Here is a 26,766-nt window from a genome sequence, read left to right on the forward strand (position 1 = left end):
GTTTCTATCTTTTTTTTTTTCACGTATATGAATATTGTATATGTCTTAAAATAAACACGTATATATATTTCGAGGTTTTGTTTTGATCATCGTTTTGTTAATTACGATTATTATTTGTGTCGTTATTACAAAATATAAAAACTTTCTCTCATATTTTTCAATACGTCGTTTGTATAGCTACTAAACATTTCAATCTTCCTCTATCTCTCTTCTTTTTTTCTCTATTCACTTTTGTTTTTTGTTTTTTTTTTTTTTTTGTTTTGTTTGTTTACAAAAACGTGATTGTTGTTCTTTTTTTTCTGCGTGTTTTGCCTTTTTTTTTTTTTTTGTAAAAATATTTTTGGGCTTCATCTTTGGGCGAGCTCTGTGTCGTTTAAATCTACGTAACTATAAACGGTTAATATAAAATAATTCGTTTGTTCTTAAATTGTAGTTTGGACTTTGGATTTCCTGATGATCATCATCATCATCATCATCATCATCATCATCGTCATCGCACACTGCGACTATTTGCTTATACATATATAATACTATACCTACCACTATATATATTGTATAACAAAACCATAATTATTCACTTATACAAAACTAATCGTTCACTAACAAGTAGGCCTTCGTCGTCTAGGATATTTTGCACCGAGAAAAAAAAAAAGGAAGGTTTTCCTTGCGTAACTATTTCAAAGTGTGTTAAAAAAAAAAAAAGAAAAAAAGAAAAAAAAAAAACATTCTGTTCCCTTACCAATTTTATCCGGACAAAAATTTACCGACTATTCGTATCTTTCGTTTTAATACAAATATATACGATCGTGATTATTAATTCATATCCGTCAATGATTAAGTATATATGAAGTACAGATGCATAGAGATATTCGTATCGTTAGTTAGTTGGAAAAAAAAAAAAAACTATAAGCGCCCATTTCGTCTCGACAATGAGAATAATGATACAATATCAACGATTAAATTTCATTGCTTCATCTTCCGTCGGATTTTTCACCATCGTAGACTTTTTTTTCAGATTTTTTCTAGTTTCTTTTTTTTTCTTCTTTTTTCTTTTTCCTTTCAAATAGTTAATTTTTTTTTTTTTTTTATTTCAAGATCGGAAATCGATCGGCCCGGTAAATTTGTTCAGCTTCCCAGTATGTTCCATCACACACCGTTATTCGTTGCTCAAAAAACTGACATATTCTATTTCCTATCGGTATATCGGTAATAATAATAATAATAATAATAATATCAACAACAATAATAGTAATAATAATTTAACAACAATAGCAGCATCGATAATATTCTACGTTCCCCCGCGTATGCATATAAATAATACATCTACACATCGATATTATACCGTGTATACGCATAACCGATGAGAAGAATCTGATTTCGGAATATTTCTCTTTCACACAATTATACACCGCACGTACCACCTGTAATAATCGTCGGAAGTCGGACCGAACTGGGAAGCTCAGCGAACTCTGACTTACGATTAATATCTAGAGTACGAATAGTTATTATACATAGGTGTGTATTTGTTTATAATATACTTATATAGCGCGTACCTGTGTACGTGTATATTGAGATTACGCGAGACGTTTATTATAGTATAGATATATATATATATCATATATGTGATTAATGAATTTTGATATGATTGCTTGTCGTACGTGTTATACATACTTATGGTATATGTATGAATGCAGGTATAGTAACGTTTAAGCTTGGGTATTTAACTGTTGTATAGTTGTCGATGGGCGTTTTTCCGATTCGATATCGACGCTCGATCTTATTTACTAATTAACCGCCTGCAATGGGGTCCCGGTAGCCGGTGCCAAGGATAAGGATTCTCGTTTACGTCTCGAAACCCGACGTCCGATGTGAAGCACGACGTCTCCGGCTTTGACGGATTTGAATTCGGCAATCGCTTCGGCGTGCGTCATGCCGTGGAGAGGCTTCGAGTTTATCGACAGTATCTCGTCGCCTGGAAATTGTAATTTTTGACATTTGTTAGCTTTTACTGATATTATTTTCAATTAAATTCATTATTTTTTCTCACAATTGATTGTTTGTTTTTTTCTTTTTTTGTTGCTTCCACGAGCGTTGCTCGTAGGTTTTTCTGTGTTGCCAACATAAATAAATATCTAGTGGAAAAAATTAGCCGTCTCAGATTCATTGTCCCCAAGTGTACATAGGGGACGTATAATTGCACTTCCATGGCGTGGAAACAAAAAGAGAAAAAAACTGTATCGCATTGTCGAAGTGATTAAAATCCATCGGATACCGACCTTCCTTCACGGTTCCCAGATCCGAGGCCTGTCCGTTACGGAATATCGTCTTGACGTAGATCCCCATGTTACCTCGAGGGCTGTCAGTGCCCCCGACGATGCTGAAGCCGAGAACCTTGTGACCGGGGCCCTTCAGGAACCTGGCAGTCATTATCGTGAAGGAAACTCCACCTTTCCCCGGTCTCGGTAGAGTGCAGAACCTCGACTCTTCGCCCTCGAGACTCTCGTCGATGTCCTCAAGTTCAGAGTCGGAGTTTAGACCCTCGTCGGTATCCTGAGCACCCTGGAAAGAAATGTTACAAGGAAAATTAAACTTAAAGTAACGATAAATCAAAGTCTTCACGATTTGTGATCGTTCGATTCTGCTTTTTATCCATTGGGCCGTTCTTCGCTTTGATTAAAATCGATTATAGTAGATGTTTGACGCGTGGAATTGCCTGGTGAATAAAACCTGCCGTGTGTTTTTGCCTGAAATATTAATTTTCATTTTTTTTTTTTTTTCCGATCGAAGTTTCGATGACAGGTTCTGATAGACTCAAGTTTTAACGGATTTACCGATCTTTCAAAGCTATGGTAAAGTAAATTTTAAATCCAGCGAAGGCAGGTTGCATATTTTGCGCCAATGCTGAAATTTCTCTACACGTCAGCTTCTAAGAATGTATTGGCTATACATTGTCGACCAAAAGTGAGTGTCTTTGACAATGTTGAATACTTTGCGATAAGATGAAAATCTGAAAAAAATCAACCACAATAAAGACGATAAGAAAATCGAATAGTAATGTCATGTCATGTTTCGGAAACTTCATTCCTAGAAGAGATATTCCATCCCGGAACGTTTAATTTCTTCCTTTCATATCCTACCCTTATTGATCACCGTACGAAAATCTCACCTGCCAAACCTTGAGGCCGTTCCCTGATGAGTTTGGAATATTGGCAACACTGCGGCTGTTCAATCTCCGTCCGTTTTTCTTTCCAGCAGGACTCCTGCGGGTACCAAGACTCGATGGTCCCTCGTCAAGGGAGGTCAGAACGCCGACGGAACCGGAAACGGACGAAGGACTAGCCTGATTGGGCCCCGAGACCTGGCCCCCGATCTTGAACTCAGTGGTCCTCTTCCTGGGCGTCACCCTCGGGATGTGAACGCTCTCGTAGGTCGAGTCCGAGTGGTTCCTGGACTTTGAGACACGCTGGAAGCTGACGTTCTCGTACGAGTGGCTGTCCCGCGTCTCCGAGTGACTTCGGGCCAGGCCGCAGTCCCCTTCGGCGGGCCCGCGCCCCCTGGGACCCCGAAACAGGCCCCCCACCTCGGGGGCCTCACGTTCCCCCCGATGCTCCGAGTTGCTTCTGTGCAACGCGCCGCGCGCCGGCCGGCCGAAGGCGACGTTCTTCTGTTGCTCGTCGAGTTCCGCAAAGCTCCGGGAAACCTGAGGGGGCCCATTGAAACGCGGCGAATTTGGGACGCTGGTTTCCGCAAGGGTCTCGAGGTTGTCGTGGAAGGGATACGGCGGCAGGGACATGGGCCCGTCTTCCGGGTCCGAGTAACTTCCCGCTGGGAATCCCTGGCTCGCCGAGGTGCTCAAAGGGCTCGGGACGTAGAAACTCGAACCCGCGTCCTTCGCCCCCGCTGGGAAGACCTCCGTCACACTCAATGCCTTACGTTTTCGGATACCGGCGTTTATCTTGCTGAACTTACTCCGCAGCACCTGCTGGATGTCCGACAGACCCTTCGAGGTACCTGCCAAGCGGGAAGAGATGTGGTCAGATTTTGTTTCGAACGCTTCTGAGAGGCTGAGGATTCGAATTGACAAGCTTGCTGGATTTTTTTAATTTCCAAACTACGGGGTATTACAAGTTTTGGACGGTCGAATTGGGGATCGTTCCAAATTTCGAATCGTCGAATCTATTGGAATGGGAGGATTTTTGCATTGATCACATTTTTGAATGATTCAATTTCCAAATCATCGAATCTTGAAATCGTCGCTTTTTGAAACATTAAACTTTGATATGGTCGTATTTCGGTAGAGTCGAATTTTGTAAAGATCGAATTCTTGAATAGTTTAAATTTTCGAATGGTCCCATTTCATTGCGGAAAGCTGCACTGCAAATAGTAGTCAATATGACGTTGTACATGTTACGAAGGTTTGTACAAAAGTTTCGGAATAGTTCAAACTACCAGGAAATTTGATTCACAAAATGAATAAAAGTTGTGGTTACAAAATATTTGATAAATTGCAGAAATTTGTTTAAATTCTGAAGATAAAACTTTATGCAGGACTAATTATTCAGAGGCATCAACATTCAAAAGTTCTAACTGTTTAAAGCTTTGAAATATTCGACTCATGATATTCTACATCTTCGGCATTATGAATTTTTATCGTTTAAAATTCGGGAACAACATCGAATGGACGTGGTTGAGGAGTACAGAAAGACATTTCCGATTTCCGAAATAATTATACCTGTTATAACAGTATGCTTTTGGCATGAAATTAAACTTGCGAGTCTCAGACGATTTCATGATCCGAAATTTAAATAGTAAAATTAATTCAAAAAAATTCGCTACATGTCATTATCGATGTTGCCCAAAAATTTGTAGCAATTATTTGAAAACTTGTCAAATATGCGATGGGCACATTTTGGCACAACAAAGGCTCGGTCATTTTCAACAGTTGAAACGAATAAACACCGATTGTTTGTTATATGCCGCATCGGAAACTTGCGTCTGACTCACGAGCCCGATCGTCGGTATCAAGAAAAAAATATTGCTAGTATTTGCCCGCACAATGTTGCTATGCTGTCAGCAATGTAATCACTGCACAGATAGCGCGTGCAATTAGTCACTCGGTCGAGAGCCGGGGTTCAATCTCCGAGCCGAACTAGTCCGCGCGACATCTGGTGGCGAAAAATGCGTCACTCTAACTGTCCCATATTTAATTTTAAAGTAGGCGTTTCGTTGTATTTTTTGCAGCGTATCGATTCCATGTGCGCAAGACAAACTCTCACGGCTTGCACGAAGTTGTTTGTACCTTCGTATTCGTACAATTGACCTAAAACAATCCGCTCATAAACCAACGCTCGGCGCCATATTGCTTGCTCTTAGTCACGCCCCAATGCATATTTACTCGCAATTGATATAACGCAAACTGCATCGTTCGACCCTTTCGTGCATACATTCTTTGTTACATAGCTTTTGGGGTCACTGATGGCGAATCTGAACTCGAAATATGGAAATTCAAAATGGCGGATCCAATATAGCGAACAAACAAAAACAACGAGACGAAAATTTTTTTAAAAATTCTGTAAAATTTTCTGGTGTGCATTAAGTTTGTGTAAAAATTGCCGTTCGGTTTTTCATGGTAAATTAGCTGAAAATCCTTTTTTTTCGTCGAAAAGTACAAATTTCGATCATTGGGTTACATACGCTACTTGTGCAATAATTAAATTAATAAACAAATCCTATATTTTTTCTATACTTGGAAATATTCCAGGGTACATTTAGAACCAAAAATCTCGGCAGTTGTTACCAGAAAAGTAGTTCGATAAATGAAAAGCTACAAAAAAAAAAATAAATAAATAAATATGGGACGCTCAGCGACCCAGCATGAATCAAAGGGATAAATCGTGTATACCTGGCAGCCTGAGGGAACTGGTTTGCAGGATTTTCTTCGGCGAGGACCTTTCCTCCAGGGATTTCGCGGCTGGCGAGACTTCCCGGCTCGTCGGCGTCGATCTCACCGCCTGGATAACTCCTCTGCTCGCTCCTCCACCTTGAATCAGCGACTCCTGAGGCTCCGGAATCTCCTGGACCGAGCATCTTCGTCTCAGCTTTCGCCACCGCTGGCTTATGCTCTTGTTCCACAAGTTGATGTCTGAAAATTTTTTACAGGTTAGCGTTAAACGCGATGATTCCCGATTTTCACGGTAAACCCATCCAAATTCGGTTTCACTTTATACATCCCATCCCTGAAAACATTTCATTTCTTGTCACTACGCATTCCTTTAAAAATGTTATTGCATTTTGCCAGGACCAAAAAGATATTGTTCTTGGTACAAGATGTAGATTTATTACGGTTTTTTAGCAATGAATAGAAAATTTAGTATGCGAATTCCGATCATGTTCTTTACTTTTCTTTATTTTAAATTCTATACATCTTATCTTGGATGAAACAATCGTAAAGTGTCATCAAGCGTTATTTGGTCCAAAAGAAAGAAAGAAAGGAAAGATGAACTAGACAAACGGATTGGAATTTTATTTCACGTATGATAACTAGTTAATAATAGTGAAAGAATTAAACTTTCATATTCTCGTAAGTACTGGTCACATTTTGTGTTCGCCAAGAAACGTAAATTTTCAAAATTGACCCAACTCAGGAAGCTGAAGCGAAAAAATCAAGATGGCTGCTAGCGCTGTGCGCATAATGATTCCCACGCGAAAATCACTAAGGCGTGAAGTTGTCTCTAAGCGTGTTGGTACGAGTGTTGATGGTGTGCAGCACACGGATTCAGTCCGAGGTTTTAGCGATGGGATATGTAAATGCATCGACACAATACCGGGAATAGATTAATTCTCCACACCAGCGGTTAAAGAAGCGTTGCAAAATACGAGGGGAAATGTATCATGGATCGCGAAAAAAATCATTGCTTAAGCTTAAGTAGGGTGAAGTTAGCGACGTTGACTTTAACGAAACGCGATTTGAAAAATCCGTTATTTTACAATTCTAGACCGACTTTCAAGGAGCGTTCACTTTTTCAAAATACAAACACATCTTTCTTGCTATTACTTGATATCTGAATTTCAAAAAAAAAAAACCCCAAGGATCCAAGTAACCGTTTTTCGCGAACATGCATCGTTAGAGCAACGCTACCAACTTCAACGAATATAATTTGTCCGATTGAACGTTTCGAGCAATGTTCCATTGCGTGGACGATAAGCTGCGGAGCATTTGGAACCTGAAGATAAGAAACAACGCAGCAAAATTGTTCGCGTATTTTTATCGCCAGTTATATTATTGTAATTATTCCTAATTACAGTTCAGTATCGTTTCCATCTTCACCGCTTCCTCGGGCCATTCCACCGTCCCTGGAACGAATGGAATGTTTTTCACCCCGATAGTAGCCAACCCATTATGCAGCACCCTTGAAAATCCCTCTTCCTTTATGACAGTGCCCCGGATTTTGGCCCCCAGAGGGTTGCGCCGTTTTTTCTTTCTACTCTCGGTCAGTTCTGCTTCTGGATTAATTCGCGGCTTGAATTTCGGTTCCAACCACTCGTCGGAGACTCTGCATAACGAAACGGGAACTGCTTGATAGTTAATCAGCAAATTTGCAGAACGCTCCAGATTTCCGCGGTTGTAAATTATGCGCGTACGTACGTAACGATTATACATCCGTCAGCACTCGTGTTATTTGTATACCGGTTTCCGTTGCGTAGCTTCATTCCGATTGTCGTGTAAACCGTATACTCGATATTTTAAACTACGAAACATTAACGCGTCGAACGATATCATTCCAGAGCTTATCTTCCCGCGTTGCGATTAAACGACTTTCACTATTTGTCTTTAAATTTCACGTATCGTTCTCTTCTTCGAATAACGCGGGATAATCGGACGTAACATATTTATCTTATCTAATTTCACAGGAGGAAGAAAAACCTCTTAAACGACGAATTTCGACAATCTATAATCCTCCGGTTCTAACGCCATTTCAACCTCAAGTCGCAGCATTTCGAGATAAAAATACGCGAAACCGATAATTATGGCTAGCATGTTTAGCGCCAATAGAATGTGGGCTCGGTTTGAAAATCCCTTTGAGAGCGATGCTCGAGCGACGATACATCGATCTTCCGATACATTAATACGCCGTAAACACGACACTCTTGACGCTGGATAATTTATAAACACGGGAAAAATTCACATGTAAAAAACGGTAAAAGAATTTCGACTCAGGAGCGAGGCGTTCACTTATGGGGTGTACGCACTGCACGCGGTCTGGGCACGCACTGAGGCATGGATGGATGGATACAGTGGGGCCCAATGTGTAGGTCGCGTGTCTCTGTGCGCTCGTGCTGCTTCAGGGAACTCACACAGCCAGAGTCCCAGAGTTGGTGAAAAGTATACACAGCGTGCACGCGAGGCGATGGAAATTGCGGGAGAAAAATCAGGGGGACGTGGTTGAAATTTGGAATTTGAAAAGTTCCGAATTATTTGCTCGCGAAACTTGAAGTTACGGCTTGGTGGAATTTCACCACATTGATCTTTCTTTGCTTTCGATTCGCCACGTTTTTACTTTCAGTTTTTCTCATCTTTTCCACCCACTCGTCGAGTAATCTACGCTGCGTTAGTATATATTAATTTCCCAAATTTCACTCTATCGAAACTTTATCTTTTGTAATTTTGTTCAATCGTAACTTGAACTTTCTGAATCTTGCATTTCGCACCTTTGAATCGTCGGCTTCCCGACCATTCGAAACTTTGTCGTTTCTTCAAAGTCTGATTTCTTTACTTCAAGTTTCGCGAGCAAATAATTCGGAATTAATCGCTTTCCGAGCTTCATCCCCGCCCCAGTAGTTGCAACCGCATGTCGAGCAGAGCTTCGCGAATGTAATGAACCATCGGTTCATCAATTCGCAATAGAAACAGAGGAGCCCACTATCGTCGTGAAATTATGCTCCGGAGAAACTTTCGAGTTTCGTTAACCACCGGTTTTTTTTTTTTTTTTATTATTATTATTTTTTTTCATCCCGTTACGCACCCGGAGGGAGGATTTTCGATTTTTCCATCTTCTTTCGTTCCGTCGACGCGTATGCCTTGGAAACAACGTTCAGCCGCCGAGCACGTGGGAATTGGAAACGCGGATCACGGCACGATTTGCCCGTACATAAAAGTACGTGGATACGAAGTACGCTCACAATCAGAGTACCATTTTTGCTTGTGTCTGTGCAAGGCGGCGTTTTACGCCCAGTGACACACGTGCCCCTTGCAATGCCCGTTGCCAGCCAGTCGTGAGCTCAACTCGAGAGAATGTTTGTTTCATGGCCCATTGTGGCGGGGCCCCGACCGTATGCTTCGTTTGACGTAACTCTGCGGAGGGGCCCGGCCGAAGCTGACCCAACAACCCTGACTCCCAGGTCTAATCCGAGCTATTCCGTAGAAATTACTCGCCGCGACGACTGACAATGAGTGGTCGTCGGGTCTCGGTACCTTTTATTCCTCACTAACTGCCCGCTGGCAAACAGTTTCAAAAGCTTTCTGCGACGAGACTGTTCGCGGTGTCCGGTAAAAAATACGTCACGAATTGAAGGACGCTTAAAATGGAACATTTTCTGGGTACGAGAAAAATTCAAAGACAGTTTCCAGCGTTTTCAAGGACAATAAAAAAAAAAAAAAATTCAAGGAAGTTTTCAGGATCACTGTTAAACACAGCCATATCCTCTCGTCCACTTTATTACAGAGCTCATCGAGACCTTGAAAACTCTTCGACGCAATTTTCCTCTATCTGTAAACGTTTGGTCAGTGTTTGCTCAAGTGCGTCATCTTGGTTTGCAAACATCGTCATATTTCCCAAACTATTGTCCTGGTTCTAACGAAAAATGGCCTAGAACATCGCCAGACGTTGTAGCTATTCACGGATGAAAAAATAATCACAATCGGTTCGGTAGTTCTCGGGTCGTAAGCGAACATACGGACAGAAAGACGTTGAGTTTTATACGCGGTGTGAATTCCTAGCGACTGCACGATCCGTCGTCTGCTAAAACTTAACGCGCGCGCGCTAAAATCCGTGAGCAACTGTTTTTCAGGGTGACCAACTGTCTCTAACCTCAAAAATTTTCACACTCGCGATTCAGCACAAATGCCACCGAAAAGTATCAACATTTCTACGCTGGCAAATTTTAGCAGACGACGGACCGTGCAGTCGTTAGGAATTCACTCTGTACGTAGAAATATGTTTAGAAAAAGAACTTGAAGAGCCACTGAGGGGAATTCAATCTCGGCTAGATCGATTCAGCGGAAAAGACAATTAGATGAGGAAGCCTGCAGATTTTCTAAAAACTGTTCTTGAGGAGAATATTCGTATCCAGCTGTATGCGAATTTCAATTAAAAATTATGGCTACTTAAGCTCATCGGAAAACGATTCCTGCGATAAATAAATGAAATAATAAGTGAAAATGTAGCCCTGGTGAAAATGGTTTCCAAAATTTTCGCAAAATGTTCAAAAAATAAAATAAAAATTGGCATATTTCGTAGAATTTTTTGAACGAAATCGTTTTCGCACAAAATTATAAACAAGCGCAGTTTCTCGTAAAAAACTTGTCGATTGCCACGAAAATTAGTATCTCTTCGGTATAAAAAAATCTACAAGCTACCGCAATGTTTCACCGAAAATTAACAATTCTTTACAAAATAAATAAAATAAAAATATTAAAACCATACATATTAACAATTTCTGTAAAAATTCTTAGCAGTAGCCGAAGTGTCAAGCTTCAAAGCTCGGAAATAAAATCAAATCACTCCGAATCTCTGCATTAAGCCTGGGCTTTAGACCGCGCATTGTGTAGTCTAGAGTCTAGATTATGGAACGCGCGCAGTCTTACAAAACCAGACAAGGCACAGCGTGTGCGTCATGCAAGGATCTAGGGTGAATAAGTCTGAAGTAGGCGAATGAACGTGGGACTTGGTTAAACTTGAAAACACGGTCCCAAAACAGACGGACACTCGAGATAAGGGTTGCGTTCGGGGAGATTCGAGCCAAACAGCAGCAACGGCACTCGTTCCTCGTTTTTTTACTTTCACTCTCCGAGATACGGTATTTAGTGCAATTTTATTCAAGTCGGAGTTTCATCGCGCATCAATTAATCGACAATTCTTCTCATTGGTCTTAGGTTTGTTGTTTATTTGTTAATTTTTTTTTTTTTTTTTTACTTGCCGATCATTTATTCTCACCGGAAAAGGAAATGCTAATGGCTGCTTGCTGCTTGCCGCTGCTCGAGCTGTTGTTTCGAAAGCTTTGTTTAACCGACGATATTGTCGTCACCTTGGCTCAATCACGAATCATCCAGCTGATCAATTGTATTTTCATTAAAAGCTGTGGGACGGTTACGATATCCGTGATGGCAAGTTTTTCATCATTGATTCTTGACATTTTTACCAACAAAAGTAACGAAAATTTCAAGAATAAAAGATTTACCGTTCAGGTTTCCCTGGGAAGATGTACCTAAACGCTTTTAACGGTGATTAGAAGTACGCAAAAATTGAACGAATTATGTTTTTTATTTTTCCTCTTTGGTCACGAGTTTGGTCTCTTTACGAGAATGCTCGCTTATTTAACTGTTGTTTACTTCCGCTCGGAAAACCCAAAATTCTCCGTCAAATTTCGGCGCTACGGATATCGTACTTTTGCCATTAAATACGTCGACCTGTACATTCTGTCTTGGCCGAGTTTTAGGAGGAGATGAAAATCGATGATTTCAATTTTTCCTCTCTCTGGGGGAGGTGGAGGAAATATTCCGCCGTTTTTTTTTTTTTGTTTTTTTTTTTTTTAACGAAACGAGGGAAAAATCTCGCGGGGCGTGGTTCGGCGGACGTTGCGATGAGTCCGATTACAAGTTGGGAACCTCTGGTGTAATTAGAAGCAACGATGCGTGTACGTGCATCAAGCGTGTACATCATTTACACACACACACGCATAAGCGGTCGAAGGAAGTCTGGGTTGGCCCATTGTCTGCGTACAGTTAGCCGATAGTGTGTTTATCAACCGACGGCATACGAATGACAGAAGAATCCCATTTAGACGTCACCGGAATCATTTTTGTGTATATGTGGCGATAACGCGCGTAGGGGGAGGAGGAGGTATTACGCATGCGGTAAATCAATATTTTATACTCTGTAGGAATGGTGAACGAGAAGCAGTCAACCCACATACACGCAGGTCTCGGCGATATTCTACTCCGAGTCCCTCCGCTTAATTAACTCGACGATGATTAATAATGTGAAGATTGTTGTATTAGCCCCGAAGTGAAAGAAAATTAAGAAGACAGGAGAGGGAAAAGTCATTAGAACGAAAGTTACGTTATACCTATTATGTGTTAGATAAAGGCTGACACGTACGCTCGGTTATCGGTACATGTATAGGGCATTCCACGCCAGTTCAACCTGGATTTTACCCTTGACCTCTCAAGATTTGGTTCGCGGTTTTTTATGTAATTTTTCTCACTTCGAAAGGTGCTCCGTTTTACATAATTTTTTTCTTCCTTTATTCGAATCTGTTTGGATTTTTTACAATTTTTAGAAACGATTTTATCGCCCGACCAAACATTAAAAATTTGAAAAAATTCTGAAAAATCCTGCGTCAGACATCAAAATTTTCAAGCTTCGACCCGGAGTGGGCCGATTTTCCCTTCTTACTGTTTTTAAGCTTTTTCCAAAAAAAAAAAAGAAAAAACGTTGCAAAAATCAGAAGCCAGTCATTTTTTTTTTAAATTAACAAGAAAAATAAATCGTTTCTAAAAATTGTAGAAAATGCAAATTGCGTCGAAAAAAAAAAACAGAAAAAAAACAGAGTACCTTTCAAAGTGGGAACAATCGTAGAAAAAACTGCGCGCCAAATCTAAGATGTCAAGGGTAAAACCCAGGTGGAATTGGCGTGGAATGCCCCATATATATACATACACACACACACACACACATATCTACCTACAACGGGAGTTAGTCAAACGATTTACAGCTGAAATCACAACTCTGCTTCGTTTATATACAATTCTGTATACACTCTGACGCCTTGTGTGAGTCAGAGCCTGTAATATGATAATAGATATCAGCATGAAATCAATTGAGGGGAATGAATTTTTAAAAGAGGGATGACGATTGCGTCAATTAGTAACTTTCAATGAACGAGACTTAATCAATAGCTTGAAATCAGGGCTCAAGATTTCGGCGGAATTACACAGCGACATGACGATGTTAAAGATTTCAAGTAAAAGTAGAATCGCAAGGTTTTTTCGATATATGAAAAAGTTGATAGTTTTCTACCGAATTCGATTTTCAACGTCTGTCTACCTCTGACCATTCAGAGGAATAAAATAAATCGTATACTCAGTTTCGAGATAGAAAATATTCGGTTGACTTTGATGTTGGTTTACGACAGGTTGGAAATACGCTGATTTCATGCTCAAGGTTTAAATTCAATGAATTTTCATCTAATACGATCCGACTTTGACGAACGAGGTTTAGTTTTGAAAAAGTGAAAAACCGAAGGCTTGCAAAAAAAAGACAACTGAAACTTCTCAACTCGTTAACTATCTGCACACTTAATTTTCACCATAATATGGCGTATATGGGAAAACCCGAGACCTCGTCAAACGCAACTGCAGACACACCGTTAAAAATGTTTATAAATTTACTAAACATCTATCGCGCAAAAGATTTATCGATTTACGAAATCAGCTTGAAAATTTACAAATTCGGTGCAGCGATCAAAATTACTACGCGCAATTTGTCCCAAATTTTCAATGAAAATTTTTGACTTTACTAAAACTTGTAGGAAAAACAGAAGAAAAAAAAAAGTAATTTGAATTTACTAAATTCAGTCTATGATTGTAAATTGAATAAACAGCAAATTTGTGGTGAAATCGAATAAAACTTCCAATAAGGTGTGGAAATTTTTGATAAAGAAATTTTCCAACAGTGGAACTGATACTGGGAAAAAATATCCGTCGACAAAATCACAGCAATACTTATCGCGCGCATCGCATGGTTCGACTCGGCATGCACTTCTACGATTCACGGAGAGGGAAATACGCGTGCATAACAAGTGTCAGCAGTCAGAGGTCGGTGACACTAACAAGACTTTACAGCTCTGGACGAACAACTTAACCGACCGAGTCTTAGGATTATCCGCTCGTTTCTGGATCTCGCATTATCGCCACTTCCGGTGCGGTCGAAAGATCCGCACGAAACTCACATCGTTGGGTAAAAGAATTTGAATTTTTTTTTACAAATTTTCACAGATCCTTTCAGACGGCCAATGGTTCACGACGACTTTTGAAAAATTTGATCACAGTTCAAAGTCGATTTATATTTCATAATCAAAGATCGTCTTACAACGAAAAAATGTTTGGCCAAAGTGACATCGTTTTGTAAAAAGTTTTGAATATTTTTTACAAATTTTCACAGATCTTTTACGGCGGTCATTAATTCACGACGACTTTTGACAAATTTGATCACAGTTCAAAGTCGATTTATATTTCATAATCAAAGATCGTCTTACAACGAAAAAATGTTTGGCCAAAGTGACATCGTTTTGTAAAAAGTTTTGAATATTTTTTACAAATTTTCACAGATCTTTTACGGCGGTCATTAATTCACGACGACTTTTGACAAATTTGATCACAGTTCAAAGTCGATTTATATTTCATAATCAAAGATCGTCTTACAACGAAAAAATGTTTGGCCAAAGTGACATCGTTTTGTAAAAAGTTTTGAATATTTTTTACAAATTTTCACAGATCTTTTACGGCGGTCGTTAATTCACGACGGCTTTTGACAAATTTGATCACAGTTCAAAGTCGATTTATATTTCATAATCAAAGATCGTCTTACAACGAAAAAATGTTTGGCCAAAGTGAAATTCGCAAATTAATGAAATTCCTCTCGACATTGTGAACCAAGATAATCGATCGTAACTAATCGTACGATCATTTGTTTTCAAAATCCTACATCACGCAATTCAAAAACGATGATACGACGCATCAAAAGGATTATTAATCAGAATCCTCACAGCGGGGCAAAATAAAGCCCGATTGAGAAGTAACCGGATTTTTGACGGTATCCATTTTCCACTTTATCCTCCGATCGCATCACTCGACGCGAACAAAGCTCCTGCATGATTCGTCGCAACAAGATCTCACGGATTATTACAAAGATGACTCGATGGCTCTTTGATGACGGTCTCGTTCCACAAGCCCGGTAGCCCGCATGACGAACCTGGGCGTGTAATTTTCCCCATCGTGTAATGTTTCCGGATTACACGTGCACGATTTACCGAAGCGATCCGTCGATAACGTAAAGTCTGACGGATCGAAGAGGAAAAACGGTGGAAAGAAAATCCTTGCGGTTAAACGGAAAAAGGAAGGGAGGGAAAAGAAAAACAAAAAAGAAAACTTATACCGCTGAAATGTCACAACGTGAAAATAATATCGAGCTTTCGGCCGATTAAAATTGAATTACATACGCTGACTCGTTGGCACTACCGTTGTAATTTATAAGGTCGAAACTACGCGCTTGTCCGACGGTTCCTATAACGCGCTATGGGTTAAGTCAATATGTGACGTCACCGCGGTCCCGACGACCACCATAAACAATTTTAACTACAAGAAGGCCCTTTCAGTCCTCAGACGTATACATGCTAGGTAGATTTGGATCTTGCGTATAACGAATAACGATGTAACGTCTACTTGGAAATGACAATTGGAAGGCAAATAAACCCAATTGCACCGTTGCCGCCGCCTCCTTAACAGCCCGTATAATATCGCAGTTTAAATATATGTGTGTGTTAAATATATATATATATATATACACGTCTTCGCGGCGTGGAATAAGGTAGATAAAAAGCATGCCGATGAAAGGATTTAACGAGGTTTTCTCACGAAGGTTCAATATCAAAAAAGGTATTTCGGAAATTTATGCCTCGACAATCAATCGATCAATTTATCGATTGATCGAAGTTACCTTACGATAATTCTGCTGGCAAATTAATCGATTTATCGGAAATACGATTCATCGAAATTGTCAATTAATTGATGAATTGAAAAAACGATTGATCGATAAACTGTACAGCAATGGAGTGTAGATCGGATTGCGTTTGAATATATTTTTTTTTATTGGTATAGGAATTAACCATTTACGAGAAAAAATATATTTATCATAAAAGCGCGTCAAACTTTCGACAGAGCATCTCAAACGGAATATCTCACCGAAATATGATCTCTTAATATTGGTATTTAGAGGCGGCAATTTTATTTTTACCATTTTCCATTCAAATAACGATTAAAAAAAAATTGGGAATTTTCTTGAATTTTTCTTTCTCGTGAATGGCTTGACTCATAAACCATCTAAATACAGATTCTTGTAGGAAATTTTACGCTCCATAAAAAAGTACAGATAAAGAATTTTCCTAACTCTAACCGATCAAGAGATATTTAAGACGACTCAACGTTCATAATCGAATATCTCGAAAACGCTTGGAGTTAGGAAAATTCTATCTCCGTAAATTTTTATAGAGCATGAAATTTCCTGTGAGAATCTTTATTTGGATAGTTTGTACGTCGAGCCATTTACGAGCAAGAAAAATTAAAATATTTACTCTGTGTTTTTTTTTTTCACACGTCATTTGAATGGAAAATCAAAAAAATGAAACAGACACTTTTAAACGTCAATATCAAGAGTTTATATTTAGCTGAGATATTCCGTTTGAGATGTTGTGCTGAAATTTTAGCGCGTGTTTGAAGAGAGAAAAAAATTCTCTTTTCCGAAACCTCTAAATAAAGACGGAGAAGAGAAGCAAAAAAAAAAAAAACCCTACACACAATATTTTTCTTCATTCTTTCGTATCCCTTAGATAAGGAAGAAAAAAAATCGCGCCTGCACGTTAACGTTTTACCATATCCAAAAAGCTTCGAGAAAGCGAGAAGCCTGCGATGCGTAACAACATCTCAGAGAGAGGGATGCTGTTGGTTTTTCGTGATAAGCCGAACCCCGCATAGCCGCTGTGTTTTGATTCGAGATCTTTTACCCGCCAGTCCGTCCCCGTCTTCTCTTTCTCTATTTTTTCTTATCTCAAATGCCTGGAAGGCGATAACGAGCTAGTCGCGTCAGCATTGCTGTTCTAAAGTTCACTCTCCGATGGGGGATTGCATCCCATATCATCAAATGCCGAACGACGGACAGAGAGCTTAGCTTCTCTGTTTCGCCCGCGGCGACGACGACGTTTCGTCTCGTTTTCTTTCAATTTTCATTCGCCATAGTCATTTTTTTCCCACCGTACGATACTCGTTCACCCCTTTCGTCGGCTATCTCGCATAAAATTAACCGAGCCGATCTCCGCCTCGAAACAATAAGTGTGTGAAAATAATTTATGCAATGAGAAATAATTTCATTCGTTACAGTGACTGGAAAAATTCGGTAAATCAGGCATCGTTGAAAAAACTGTTTCAATATCGTTGGAATTACGAAAAACGAGGTATCGTCGATCCTTTTTTTGCCAATTGCAACGCAAAATCAGTTTCTGATGATCTTCGTCGAAAGAACAGGGGTGTGTATGTATATACACACACGCAAATTCACACCTACTTCAAGATCAACATTGACGATCGTACGCTCAGCTATGCGTGCATCTGCATACACGCGTCATACTTCGCATCATTAAATCGTATACAGTATATGTTATAAGCAGCTTTTAGGATTAAAGATTCAACAGGCGTACAGTCCGGTAGAAAAATTGATAGACCAGAACGAATGATTCACGGATCAGTGGTATAAATTGAAACTGAACTTAAACAAAGTTCGATTACAACGAATATATCATCTTTTTACGTATTATAAAGGCAAATTTTTTTCAACAACGAAAATTCAATCGAAGAATCTTTAACGGTCGATGACAGTTTTTGTTTATCTTATTTTATTCGAACACTTTTTTATAACGCCAAAAATCGATCTCACGATCGAATGTTGACGAACTTTTCACAAACGAATCATGCAATTGTAAATTTTTTATCATTCATTTATCCGCACGAAACGAACTGTATTTAATAATTCATTAATTCTGCGATAAAAACAAAAAATGATACAAAATTGTAATTATCATAGATCGGAATTTTTTCGGATAAAATTCAGGGGATTAAAATATTCATCTACACGTGAAATAGAATGATCACGTTCTTCTACTTGAATCAAACTACATTGATTTAACTATTAGTCACAGTTTCTAAGCAACTTTGTAATTTGATGTTTTTGCAATTGTTGTAAAAAAAAAAAAAAAAACTGTCAATATCTGGTACAAACACGATAACATGCACCCTATAAACCGATTCAGAATCGCCGATGACACGAAGCTAAAAATACGCGAAAATACATCCTTCGAATTACCAACAATACAGCCATTGTATAAAATTGGCATAATTGTATGAAATGAAGAAAACGAAAAGCATCGTACGACGTGCGGGAGGATTGAAAAATTGATTACGTATAACGAATGATTGCCGTACCCTTGGAGTCGCATACATCGCACAAGACCATTTCCGGAAGTTGAATTCGGAAGTAATCACTGCTGCTTAAGCTCTGCATCGGTAGTGTAACAATAAACCTTGGCGTAAAAAATCGTCTGCATTTTCCACCCCGAAATACGTTAAATATTACAAATTAAAGAATAACGCCCGACGATGCGTTTATTAACCGGAAGCTGATTAATATCGTTCGCGAAACGAACGTGTCGCCGGAATTGTCAACGGCGTGTTAACGGTTTGACAGCTACGTTTCTACTGTCGAGTATCACATCGGACGTACTTTAAGCGTGTCTGGGTGCCGACGGCTGGGATGAGGGGGGGGGGGGGGTGAAGGGGGGGGGGGGAGGGAGGGATTTCTCATTGTGGTTGTGAATGCGCGCCGACGGAGAGAAAGTGAGGATGCAGGGGATGAGGAGAGCCCAGATCAATATTAGGGCGTAGACTGAAGGGATGCTGCTGCTGCTGTTTGCAGGGGTGGCGGAGCGAGGATCCTGCGGGAAGTTGAGAGGCGAAAGGATCGGAGGAGTCCTGACACAAAGAGAACCGGAAGCGCTTGCCTCGCCCGACGCAATTCCACCCGATGAGATAAGAATTTGAAAAATCTCCGAGCCCCCCCACCGATTATTCAGCCTACGATTGCAATGATCTGAATCGGGAAACCGGATTATCCCTTCGGGATATCGAGTCAAACTACCGGAGGAGGAAATGAGAATTCGGGAAATATGTGTAAACTAGGTTGTGCCAAAAAAAGTAACCTGACGAATATATGGTCTTGAAAGGATCTATTTGATGAGAAGATTTGGAAAAGTTTTTAGCTGAATTTTAAAAGGTGTCGTTGGACGTTGGAAATTTCTCATTTTTCAACGGGAGAATTTTTTTCTCATTAAATAGGTCCTTTTAAGACCACAGATTCGATAGGTTGGTTTTTTTGGCTGAATATAGTTTGAATCGGGAGTTATAAAGAGCGAAAATACTGTTCGAAAAATCTCTGAACGTGATTGAAATGCCCCTAAGAATACCTAATAAATCTCAGCAAATTTCAATCAGACAAGCAAAGATATCCAGAATTTCAAAAAAGATTCGCAGATAGTAGGAATATGATTTAAATTATCGCGAACTTTTTTCGGGAAGAATTGCAACGTGGTTTGTCACAGGACTCGAGTGGCTCTGATAGCGGAGTTTAAGTTTCTCAAGACTCGGTGCTTATCGTTATATTTAGTCTACCGCCATCTATGAGGATGGAAGGCTCTTCTCATCTGCGATAAGTCACGTTCACCCGTCTTGAAGTATAATTGCAGAGTCGAGTGGGAAAGGAAGGAGTTAAAACGCTGAAACGTATGGAAGGAGGTGAATAAAAGAAAAAAAAAAAAAGACCCGTGCGTGCAATTATAATCCAACTATGTAAAAGGTCGGAAATGGTTCCTTTATCAATTTTTTCAACGGCACCAACAATTATAATCGTTATTACGATGCAGGCGTAAATAAAATATACGTAAGTGAAGCGGAAAGGAAGAGAAAAAATATTTGTTAGAATAATTCAACGAACTGTTGAATCATTATTGGTGAAAGAGTTATTGTAAAATCGCGGTTTTAAATTCCAGGTCGCAATTGTCCGCGCAACATTTTCCCTCGATACTGTAAATTATGCCCAACGTGGGTACGTATAAATAGACTTCGAGGTAACGGACGTGCATTTGTGACGTAGAACTCGGGTTTAATTATGAGGCTAACGACGAGCTGTTAGCGGAAATTTGCGCGATGCGCGTAATACGTCGAAACCGCAAAATTCCCACACGACAAGCGTATTATATCTGTTGCAAATACGCTGGACGGCGAGTAGCCGCGAGTCTCGAAATCAGAGCGGCACGCGTTTCGAAAAACCGGGCCAGTCGCAAAAAAGTTAAAAGAAAATGAAAAAAACAAACAAACAAACAGCACCGGGCACGGTTTTAACGCTGAGAAAATCCATATGCGACGACATATGCTCGGGCCCGACACCCTGACCTGGCCCACCACTGCCTGGCCGTATGCGACATGCAGGACTCGGGAAGGCGGCTTGGGGCTGAGGACTAAAAATAGGGGACCGGGGCCCGGCTGCCGGAACCCCGTAATGGAAATTAACGCGGGGTGCCGAGTAATTTTGTGGCTTGGTACGGGGATAAATAATTCGCTTCATGTCGGCGAATTTTAGTATTAACAAGCGCCGGACGATCAGTCGATTAATCGAGTTTTTAGACTAATCGTTTTACCGTTTAATCGATTAATCGACGATTTCGATTCGTTTACCGAAGGACAAGCAGAGTTATTATTTCGAAGTAACTTGGATTTGTGCGACGGTTCGATTGATCGATTAATCATTTTTTCGATGGATAAGGGTGAAAAAAAAAAAAAAAATTACGAGGTAGAAAAACTCAATCACACAAATTATAAATTGCTTCATAGCTATCGATTAGTTGCTGTAATCTATGGAGAAGAGAATTACAACTGTTTAGATTTAGATTTCAATCCGAATTATCGGGGAAATCCAAGTTGGTCAAAGTCGCGGAAGTGTTTTTTTTTTTTTACTTTTGCTTCCAACAGCGTAATCCGTATTCCACCGTTTCGAAATCGGTAACTTCCTCTCGTCGCAATGAATCTAGCGGAGAATATCGACGCGACTTGAGAGACCCAACGCCTTTTACAGGGTGTCCCGTTTGAAAAAAAAAAAAAACATGCTTTTGGGTCCGGGACCCCTTCCGGGCCCATTTAGGCATAACTTTTGTTTTTCAAATGGAACGTCTGATTTTTTTCATCGAATTCTTTTGATTCTCGTTGAAAAGTGATCAAGTTGGTCATTATTTGGTTTTCGTCTTCGATCAGGCCCAAAACGTTGTTTGAAGTATCCTCGTGAATAGAATGGCGATGCTTCGATCTTTCCGAAGAATTTGAAAATAAAAACGAGTTCTACGGCGAACAGATTTGCTCAACATTGAAAAGGGTCCAAGGCGATTGTTCGCATCATTTTTTGAGCATTGCCAAGCATTTAAGAACCGCTGCCATTAGCGTTATCCGATGTACACATATGGAAATAACATTTTGGGCCTGTTCAAAGGCGAAAACCAAAATACGACTAAACGTCAAACTTACTCACTTTGCAGTGAGAAATAAGAAAATGTAATAAAAAAAAAAAAATAGGAGGTTCAATTCGAAAAACAAAACTTGGGCCTCAGTGGGCCCAGCAGAGTCCCCCGGACCCAAAAACTGGAATTCACATCCGACGCCCCCCTTTCATATCCACCAACTTTTGTCCGAAGTATTTTTCAATTCAATCCTTGCTCCCCGGTATATCTGGGAATATTTTTTAACGTGAGATACCCGGTTTGAATGTAAAATTAAGGTACAAAAAAAAAAAAAACAAAAAATTACCTTTGTGCTGTTCCTCGTTGTCGGAATGAAGCTCGACGTCGTGAAGCCTCATTGACTGAACCATGCCGCGCCAAACGCTCCTCGGTCTGCTCCTCCTGGCGTTAATGTCCTGCTGAAGATCGGCGATCTGCCGATCCGACTCCTTGACGAGTCCTTCGAGGATGTCGGGTCGCTGAAGAGCCTGAACCGGTTGAGTCCTCGAGTTCGTCGCAGGTTCTTCGCTCCTCGAATCGTCAAATCGATTACCCGGCGGAATTTTTTGGCCGCGAGTCAAATCCACGACGATAGCAGGATCGGCTCTGTCCCGCAGGACCTCCTTCCGTCTCCTTACCGGAACCAAGGGGGCCTCCGATTTCTTCGACGACGATTCGAGGGCCCCTGATTGCGGTCTGGCCGCGTGTTTCGGAGGCTTCGAGCCGCAGACTTTTTCCGCTTTCGTATCTTTGCGCGCGTCCGTAAGTTCCTTGGTCAAAATCCTCGGCCTTGTTACTTCCGGTCTCGGTTTAATACGTCTGGCAGCCTCGCGATTTCCCTGATCTACCTTCTTAACCGGTTGATATCCGGCGCCGATCGATCCCTCGAACATCCGTTGGATCCTGGATATATCCGACTGAATTTTGAGCGCCTCGCGGCTCGGATTTCCGGTCGCGTTTCGCAGCTCCGTCGCCGCCATCCTCGAGAGCAGTTTCACGTCCGTCGAGTTCGCCGATCTGCCGATTTTTCCGCACCGCTCGGACGGCGGCGTGTTTCGCAGCCTCTCCAGGTCTCGCAGGTTCGCCAACATCGTGCTCTGCGGCCGGAAGTTGCGCGCGTTTTTTGCGGCCTCGACTTCCGAAGGAACCGTAGCAGATAATGGCCGACCACCCCCCCTGCCGATCAGCTCGATCGGCGTCAGCGAACCGTCGACGAAAACCGTTTCTCGGATTTGGTTTATGTTCCGCAGCCTCGGAACGCCGATTTTGGGACCGTTGGAACGAGCGCAGCCCCTTTCATCCCCCCTCCGCGAGTCCGTTTCACTATTTCCGACGGCCGGTGGGCCCGATTTTGGGACTCTCGGACCACTCGCGCGCAACGGCGCCATGCGGAGCAGCTTAGGAGCGTCCCTTGGATCGTCCGTCTGCAGATTTCCTCTGTACACCATTGTTCCGTTGGACTTGACGCCTTGGAGATTCGGTTTTTTCTTCCGCCTGAGTTTGGGCCTTGTGGCGAAAAATTGGGCCGATTTCGAGGCAGGAACCCGCGACGATTAGACTCGAGTTATCGCCTCTAGAGGCTGATTAGTTGCCCATTTCTCAACCGCAACCTGTGGAAATTTTTAACCAGTTTTAAATTCACAGTTTGTTTGTATCGTCGTGGTGGTAGAATATTTGCAGGCTCGGTTTATCAAACATTTGTCAAACCGAGTTTCAAGGCTACGTAAATGGGAATCAAACGTCGAGAAGAACAAAAAAAATTCTAACCAGCAATCTCATTTTTACCAGCGATAGCGAACGTGAAGAAAATCGCAACGTTGCTATGTAATAAAAAAGAATCTGTGCAAATTCGAATAACATAAACTAACATTTCAGCTGTTTAAGAAAAAGTTTTTTAAACGGATCGTTCGAATTGGAACAACTCTGGTGGTTTTTATCCGATTTTCATGTTTTTCGAATTATTCCGATCATCTCCAAGGATCCGAAGTTGATATCGTGTAATATGTCTTGAATGTTTTTCGGATAATTTTTGTAAATCTAGTGAATAAAAGAAACTAACCTGAAAATATTAGAATTTCATTAAAAAAAATACTATAGTCTAACAATTTCTAACGCTTTAAGTACAAAACATTTTCCCAAATTCGTTGACGTTTTATCTTGTGTTATTCGAATTTGCTAAGAATCATTTCATTTCTTTAATAAACTAGGATATCGTTTCATTCTTGTTTACCATCATGGTTGCAATTAAAAACACTGGTAAAGATTTGTCGAATAGTGAAGACTTGATTTTTTATCTTCTCCCAACTTTAGATTTGGACTGCGAGAGTCCCATTCGGAATTTCAATTCGTTTCAAATTCATCAAATATCGACATTGATCATCTTGACATTGAGACTAATTTCCAGTTTATTTATCTTGTTCCGTACAAATTAAATGTCTTTGTTTTTAATCGTACAGCTGTCTCGTGTTTCTAGAATCGAAGAAAGCAACTCGATTATTTGACGGCTTTACGTATCGGCGGAAATGAAATACATGGATAATTAATTTTACTCGTTTCCTCTCGAATCTATCGGCTTTCGGCACTCGGAGAATATTTCGCCATTGATTGAACTGATAAATACTTCGAGGACGAATAGAACGTTGTATTTTTTTTTTTTGTTTTTTTTTCAGTCAATTTTCGAACACTTTGTACGAGTTTTTTACTTTTTCGAAAAACTTGGTATATCTGCTGAAATGCTTAAAAACGACTCGATAAAAATAAAAAAAAAAATTTCAAAACCTCTTTAAATTTTTGTAAGAAACTACGGAAAGAATATACCTACAAGTCATGGCACAGGCGTCGATTTTTCGACGAAGAAACGTCCCGCGAGCAAATATTTATATTAACTATATTTTGAAAAGAATGCCCGTCGCGAAAAAACAATACAACGTACGAACAAAAATTTTATTGACATAACAATGTACAGCGATCAAATAAGGTGAAACAAATATTTGATAATTTAAATAAATACAGTTTTAATTTACGATCAGAATTCTATTTTCGATCAGATCATTCTTCTTCTTTCTTCGTCGAGTTTGTCTCTCTATTTTTTTTTTTTTTTTTTTTTAATCAGAAATGGATTCATCTTCGAATCGAAAAATATGACTACCTCGATATTTGGGTGCAGCTGTGAAAAAAAAAAAAAAAAAATTGAACAAATTCTTTCCCTACGTAACTTCGTATGACATTCAAAAACGCGTGATTAGTCGGAGTATATTTTAACCCAAATAAAGCAAATTTACGATTAGAATTTGGTGCAGTATGACCGTGGTGAAAAACGACGGTGATATAAGAAATTTATTGGGTGTCGATTAAAATGTTCCAAAACAACTTTCGAACCGATGTAAAAATATTTCGTAACTTCGATCCGAAGGCACGGCAACTGGCTAATATTATATTCAACAACTTCCGAGGATATTTAACTGCATTTCCGAAGGCCAACGATGTGGGTGGATGTATGTAGGCAGAGCTGTTCCCCACCTCGTATTTTAATACACGGTAGGTAGGTATGCACATATGTACCTTCCTTATAAGTTACAACGCCCGCGTCTCAGTCCTTTCCTATGTTGCAACCAAGCAAACGTAACGATATGCTAATTTCAGGATTTAACAGTAAACATCATACATGTATACGCCCGTTAAAGTATCCACGCTGCTGCACCTGATGTTCAATTAGTTCTTACCCCTTCCGAATTAGCCTCCTCTAATTACTTTCTCAGATATAATTGTAATTATACACTGTGCACGCGGTTAGAAAGAGAAAAATAAAAAAAAAAGATACATCCCAGCAAGTCGAATAAAAATTTTTGCCTTTTTTTTTTTTTTTTTTACAATTTTTTAATGCACTGCCAAGCCGTCATATTTATCCAACGGAAACGTGAACGAATAACTTAAACGTAAAGTGGACCGTTTGATTTTTGTAACAGTGTATATTTAGTTGAGTTGCGATAAAATCAGACTGTCGTTGGTGTCGTTCTATACGTCACATCGGGTGTAGTTTTTTTTTTTTCTTTTTTTCTTTTTTTTTTTCTTTTTTATTACCGTCGATTATAGTTGCGAATCGCGATTCTGGGCTCTGTGTGCTAAAATTCAGGTCGAAGGCCTTGCAGAATCGATGCAATATGATCGCGGCGGTTATTGCGGCTCGTGGTTGTCGTTTCGTTTGAGTATCTAGGACGATTTTGCAAATTATACACATGCGTGCATACTCGTATGTAGAAAGAAATTACAGTCGAATGTATGTATAACCGAATTCGCAGAAGTAGTTCGATCGATCGATTAAATTTGATCCTATACGTATACCGATAAACATATTATACGATGTAATAATTACCATTAAACGACACTCTACACGAGCTTGTAACAATGAATATTGTTAGAGGTGACAAGCAAACGCGCTAAAGTAAAACTTTGAATTGGTTATTGTACGTGGTTAATCACACATGGAGTCACGGTAATTGAGCGGTATTGGTGAGAGAGGATGAAAAAAAAAAAAAAAAAAAAAAACAAGAATAAAACAAAAAACGAACCAGAAGAAATAATAACAAGAATAATTAAAAACTCGTCAGAAACCGGTCTCGCGAAAAGTTTGCCATTGAGAAAGGATCGATTTAATTACACGCACAGTACATTACACGTATTATTATACCACGGTATTAGTTATAACATTCAAATTTACTGTTAAAATATAAAAAACAAGAAAATGAAAAAAAAAAAAACGAGTACAACAGTGTGGCATTATCGTATATTACGGACGTTCGGAAAAAACGTTCAACAACCTTTCGCCCGCATGAAGCGCAATTTTCCTCGTATAACGTGCGTGTGATAATAATAATAATAATAATAATAATAATAATAAAAAAGGAAGAGTGTAAAATGAATTAAAAGAACAAAAAAAAAAAAAAAAAAACCGATCAGGATAATCAAATTGACGTTTGTTTCGCGGGGTAGTTTTGTATTTTGTTAACTTTTTTCTTTTCCTTTTTGATTCAATGCTTTTTCTCGTTATACTTGGCGGAAAAACATTGTAGCCGAGTGGGACGGGATCGACTTCCGTTTCCCCCAAGGTGCTCGGAGCTTCGC

At 39.9% G+C, this 26,766-nt stretch overlaps 1 protein-coding gene across 4 annotated transcripts; it reads right to left on the minus strand.

Moving 5' to 3' along the window:
- Nucleotides 1–21: 21 nt before the first annotated feature.
- On the minus strand, nt 22–26,766 carry LOC124308993 (uncharacterized). 4 transcript variants are annotated; one of them, XM_046772199.1, is made up of 7 exons: nt 26,463–26,766; nt 25,726–25,854; nt 21,953–23,255; nt 5,903–6,142; nt 3,167–4,011; nt 2,277–2,559; nt 22–1,972 (listed from the first exon to the last, which is right to left on the minus strand). In XM_046772199.1, the coding sequence occupies exons 3-7, from the start codon at nt 23,091–23,093 to the stop codon at nt 1,785–1,787; spliced, it is 2,697 nt and encodes an 898-aa protein (XP_046628155.1). In that variant the 5' UTR covers nt 23,094–23,255; nt 25,726–25,854; nt 26,463–26,766; the 3' UTR covers nt 22–1,784. The 4 variants fall into 4 exon arrangements, with proteins under 4 accessions (XP_046628155.1, XP_046628156.1, XP_046628154.1 ...); XM_046772200.1 differs by having other exon boundaries at nt 26,695–26,750; XM_046772198.1 differs by lacking the exon at nt 26,463–26,766 and adding an exon at nt 26,018–26,167.

The sequence above is a fragment of the Neodiprion virginianus genome, chromosome 7 (genome assembly GCF_021901495.1).
Source record: "Neodiprion virginianus isolate iyNeoVirg1 chromosome 7, iyNeoVirg1.1, whole genome shotgun sequence".
In the NCBI taxonomy this organism is placed as follows: domain Eukaryota; kingdom Metazoa; phylum Arthropoda; class Insecta; order Hymenoptera; family Diprionidae; genus Neodiprion; species Neodiprion virginianus.